Source organism: Macadamia integrifolia, unplaced genomic scaffold (genome assembly GCF_013358625.1).
Source record: "Macadamia integrifolia cultivar HAES 741 unplaced genomic scaffold, SCU_Mint_v3 scaffold3443, whole genome shotgun sequence".
In the NCBI taxonomy this organism is placed as follows: domain Eukaryota; kingdom Viridiplantae; phylum Streptophyta; class Magnoliopsida; order Proteales; family Proteaceae; genus Macadamia; species Macadamia integrifolia.
Genome location: NW_024869507.1, coordinates 1,097 through 6,339, shown reverse-complemented (window position 1 = coordinate 6,339; position 5,243 = coordinate 1,097). Strand labels below are relative to the sequence as shown.

General features: G+C 37.0%; 1 protein-coding gene and 1 pseudogene across 6 annotated transcripts; both read left to right on the top strand.

The window, feature by feature from the left end:
* The first annotated feature begins 295 nt into the window (after positions 1-295).
* On the top strand, positions 296-2,980 carry LOC122068142. 6 transcript variants are annotated; one of them, XM_042632010.1, is made up of 3 exons: positions 296-504; positions 2,037-2,689; positions 2,826-2,980. In XM_042632010.1, the coding sequence occupies exons 2-3, from the start codon at positions 2,275-2,277 to the stop codon at positions 2,876-2,878; spliced, it is 468 nt and encodes a 155-aa protein (XP_042487944.1). In that variant the 5' UTR covers positions 296-504; positions 2,037-2,274; the 3' UTR covers positions 2,879-2,980. The 6 variants fall into 6 exon arrangements, 5 of the variants coding, with proteins under 5 accessions (XP_042487944.1, XP_042487943.1, XP_042487940.1 ...); XM_042632009.1 differs by having other exon boundaries at positions 2,034-2,689; XM_042632006.1 differs by having other exon boundaries at positions 1,919-2,689.
* A 970-nt stretch (positions 2,981-3,950) lies between these two features.
* Positions 3,951-4,837, top strand: LOC122068141 (annotated as a pseudogene).
* The last annotated feature ends 406 nt before the right edge of the window (positions 4,838-5,243 follow it).

Here is a 5,243-nt window from a genome sequence, read left to right as displayed (position 1 = left end):
CTTCCTTGTATAAGTATTATCATGTTACCACTTTCACTAGCCCCATCTGTAGATTCATCCTTCCTCGTAACAAAAGGAGTCATGCATGGTCCATTAACCTTTCATTTTCATTAGTTGTGAACTCAGTATCTCTTTATAAAAAGAGGTTATGAGAGGATAATTTTGTTAACATGTCCATCCATCATTTTATGATTTAAACTTTTTTAAGTCTATATTATCTATGCCAAAATCTTTAGCCAATCAGTGATTAAGGCATCTGGATTTGCGTGAGTATTGAACCTTCTTTTCTTTTAATTGTCCCTACCTGCTGGTTGAACAACTATAAAAGGATACATAATTGCTTCAAAATTTTCCATTCATGCTTGTACTGAGCATATTGTTTAATAAGGAAGAAGAAGAAGAAGAAACATGGGCAAAGGAGGTTGTGTGGGCGGACATCTGGTTACAACATTTTATGGTTCACCTGTTCCTTTGATTGGTCTCTACATCGCAGCCGCAACAATGGTATGTTTCTTTCTGATGACTTTTGATATGGTGTATGGATTATTCATTCGAAAGAGGCCTTTTTTACCATGCAAATTGTTCACTATGAATGCATTCACTATGACGGTGCTAGCAATAGCCACAAAAATCCCGGTTGATTTAACCACATCTATGCCTAGAGTTGAGGATCAACTGTCCAAGCTCATGGGCACTGCATTGATGTGCACCGCACTTGGGTTTTATATGCCTTCACTGGGGACTATGGGCACATCCGAGCGCTACGGAAACATGGCAGCAATGAGTGTGACGACGATTACTATGATTGTTAATGTGTGTATACAAATGGGCACGGGTGTAATCTTTGCCTTCACAGTAGAACATGTTATCATCATGGTCTGCAATTTGGTATTGCTTTTGTTCATGTGGTCATCTGCTATAGGGTTTAGAGGCCTAAAAGATTTGGTCAGTGTTTTTTCTAAATTTGTATTTATTGAAGATACGGATGATGCAGAGGGTCTTGAGAGATTAAAAAATCTAGTAGCGAAGTTTCATACACTCAGTTATGCAGTAAACCCTCAGACATTGTTATGTGAAGCTTCACATCAGCATGTTTTTGGCTTATCATCTGCCCTTTCTTCAGCAGTTGTCTTAGAAGCCATTCTAAAGTCGATTGCCCTAAAAAATGTGAGATTATGTAGCAGCAGTAGTGGTGGTGGTGTTTCTGACTACAGATGGTCGATTCCCATTGTAATTGTAGCCCAATTTCTAACCATCGCAGTCGGTAATTTTTCCATCATCTATAGATGGCTTTCTTTACTCATCCACACTGAAGGTATAGAAGGTTTCCGTGAAAAGGCAAAATATTCTAATTTACAAATAGAATTAGAATATTTGAAGGTGAAGACCTTACCTTTTAGATTCCTCAAGAAAAACCTCGTCTTTCAAGTTGGTATAGAATCCATCATCGATGTGCTTATACGCACCCAAATGGGGTTGTACATATGCAGCAGTATCTTCATTGGGCTCCCAATTTACAATGTTAAGAAATTGATCTTGCGGGTATATATAATTCTATTTGGTCGTAAATTCCATGACCCCACAAATGAATGGGAGGCAATAATTTTTGTGGGTGGAGATCAAACTTTATGGAATTGGACAAGTAAAATGATCGAGAAAGACATGATGAGATGGACAAATAGGTGTAAGGGGGACAATCCAACTGATCATCTCATCCAATTAATAATATCTAAATGTCCTCCTCCTCACCCTTCTTCTGCTTCTAAATTAGAAGGTGCCTTCCTCTTCATAAGAAAATTAGAAGCTACAGGAGAAGAATTTTTACGGGAAAATGTTGGTGCTGATTTCCTGTCATTTTTCAAATATGGATACAGAGTTTCCTGCGTATCAGTGTTGGTTCTTTCGAGAATTCTTGCAGAATTGATGCCTGCAGCTTCTTGTGGGGAATCATCTCTAATGTACAACTTATTAGAAGAAGCCTTAAATGAGTCATTTGAAACCATTTATTTTGTCGACCAAAACACCATTCCCAGCAGCAGCATGTTAGATGAAGCAAGATGGAGCTCAGCAAAAGATGTGTGGGTGAATTGGAAGAATCCCAACCATTGATTCCGAACTAAGATCATCTCTCCTGTATTAATCAAGAGTCGCTCATTGATTAAGAAATCCGAGGAGGAATCTGAATCAGAGATACTACATCATGTCCTTGGGTTTCTCGAGTGCCCTATTAATGCTGCAAAAGAAATTTTTGGTCATAATTTTGATGAGTTAGCTATGCAATCTTTACTCCTTACTTCGTTGGCTGAACAACACATGAGTTTGATTGCAATTGAATTTTCAATCATTTGTAAATTCATTCGAGAGCAGCAGAATTTTGGATCGGTTAAGGATCTGTTTGATTTCATGGAAGATTGTTTTGCAAAGATGCTCTATTTTACCCTCCACCGTCTTCCAATGGCCATAGTGAAGGAGATCGAAGGTGAGAATGGAAAGGAAATAAGTGAAGGAAGAGTTAGAAAAATCATGAAGTTCCTTTGTAAACTTGAGTTGTTATGGGACACTATCGAATGGTCATGGCCACCCAAATTGGACCCTAAAAGTCATCAAGCAAATGATGCCCAGTCGACGACAATTGGTCAAGCGGAGCCACCTAGCCAAACTAGTAACACTACTACTACTACTACTGCAGGTAATAATCCTGGTGATTATGGTTCAGAATAAGTTGAAGCTGCTGAGGTTTCAAATTTCATTCGTTGATGAAAAGGCTGACAATAGTAGTGATGTTTCCCTAACTTTTGCTACTGCTTTTGATGCTTGTGCTGCAGATGATGGTGATGATGATACGATTCGAGAAATCGGATCTGATGAGATTGTTTGAAAGACTTCTTCTGCGTGCTCAATTTCTATTCTATTGGTATATGAAATTCCTGAACACTGTCATTTTTTTTTTTTTTTTTTGGTATCTTCCATTATCTCTCTAGATTTTTTTTTTTTTTCCATTCTCTTTCGGCTATTCGCACATGTTTGTTGTAGAACTTGGGATCAACGGACATCTCTATATTTCTCTTTTGTTCTCCTCCATCATTTAAAAAAAAAAAAAAAAAAATCACTTTTTTAGGTTGAAAAAGAATCAGTTTAGAGAAGCAAAATTGTCATCTTCTAGACTTTTCTGAAACTTTGTTCATAACAAATTTTCTCTATCAAAAAAAGAGTAAAAAATCTTCTCTTTTTTTTTTTTTTTTTCATATTTGTAGTTTGTCTTTTGGGTGAATGGTTGGAATCAATTCATAAATCAGACCCTCAATTACTTGCCTCTACTCTAGCTCATGTTACAATATTATTTCCTTTTATTTTTCTATAATTCTTTGATTCCAAGCTGCATCCAAGAAAGGATATCAGAATCCACATGCATTATGATTGATTCTTATGGCTCATCTAACATTAAAATTTCAATGTTTAGATCTTATTCTTATGCACATAATCAAATTAATTACTATATTTTACATGTTCACAAATATTCAAGTATACATGATCAACACATTCAAATAAGAATTGTGCTTTCTTAGGTTCGCATTTTTTTCATTACAATTAGATCAAGTTATTTTACACTCTCCACTCTTTCAATACAATTTCATACGACATGTTAGATTGTTAAATTTTTCATTCACATCCCACCCATGCACTCTAATCTAATGTCATGTAGTTTGTTAAAATTATCAGTTTTTTCTCAATTTCTATATACCTCTTTTCCTATTTTTAATATCTTTTAAAATGTCAACTTTGGCCCTACCTCTACCATCATGTATGTCAACATGTCATATTTCTTATAGGCTTATAACTTGATGGTGGAAGTTCTTATGGAAGCTTAAGATCCATCCTAAATTTAAAATGTTTCTATAGAGAGTGTTGAAGAAAGGTACTCAGTTAGGAATCGACTATTTAGGAAAATGGTAGTAAAGAAAATGTTTGTGTACGGCTATTGTAATAATCATAATGAATCAATATGGAAACTTTTTTTTTTTCCTTCCCCTGTGACATTTCTAAAAGAAAATGGGTTGCAGGATACAATATTCTTGCTATCCTCAGTATCAAGGGCTCATCCCGCTTCAACTATGTTACCACCATCATCCATATCATTGTTATTCTCTTCATCATTATTGAAGGGCTCACCAAGGCTAACACCAAGAACTTAACCCCTTTTACACCCTATGTTGCCCGGGGTGTCTTTAAGGCCTCAACTAGATGTTGATGCTCCTTTTTCGGTAGCATTCCAAGGCGTTGGGTTGAATTGGGCTATCTTGTTGCAGCCGGAGCATTGAAAGGCATGACCACCGCTTTGCTATCCATTGCCATCGGTCAGGCACGGTATCTGACCCACTTTGCTCGTACTCACATGGTTCTTCAATGGTTTGCTCAAGTCCATGAAAAGACTGGGACTCTTACGAATGCCACTATAATTGTGCTTATTGCTATAGCCATTATTGCCTTCTTCACCAGCCTTGGTATCCTCTCCAACCTAGTCTCCATCTCCACACTCTTCATCTTCATGATGGTTGCCATTGCACTTCTAGTCCGCCACTACTATGCAAGTGGGGTGACGAAACCAGTGCACAGGAACATATTGATTCTTTGCTTGACACTCATTATTGGATCCTCATTTGCCACTGCTGCTTGCTGGGGTATAAGTAGCACTGGATGGATCGGATACGCGATTGCTGTGCCAATTTGGTTCTTGGCAACCCTTGCGTTGTGTTTGTTCGTTCCAAAAGCAAGGGAACCAAAGCTATCATTCCTGAATGATACTCCATCATGTGTTCCTATTGATGCTATCTGCTAGCATACTTGATATCAACGGCATACATATCCCTCTCCCAAAAAAAAATAAAAAATAAAAATAAAAAAAAATAAAATAAAAATAAATAAAATAAAAATCTCTTTTTGAGGTTGAAGAAGAATTATTTTAAAGAAGCAAATTAAGTTGTTATTGTCTCTCTTATTTATTTATTTCATATTTGTAATTTCAATACAATTTCATACGACACCTTAGGACCTTGAACCCTTTTCCAATACTTATTACTAACAATTTTCCTTTTGTTCTTTGAATCTGCATTCAAAGCAGGAACTTGGGTTCTTCCTCATCTCATGTTGACTCCGACCCTTCACTTCAGTCAACTCGGTGTGATCCATGGACCGACTCAGCGCTTGGACCTTCAATCTCGTCCCTGTCTCGCTTAAGGCTCTGC

Bases quoted from the DNA above. Each gene is read 5' to 3' on its own strand.
- LOC122068142 (XM_042632010.1), top strand. From the start codon at position 2,275: ATGCAATCTTTACTCCTTACTTCGTTGGCTGAACAACACATGAGTTTG. The intron at 2,690-2,825 runs GTAATAATCCTG...CTTGTGCTGCAG, and splicing joins TACTACTACTACTACTGCAG to ATGATGGTGATGATGATACG.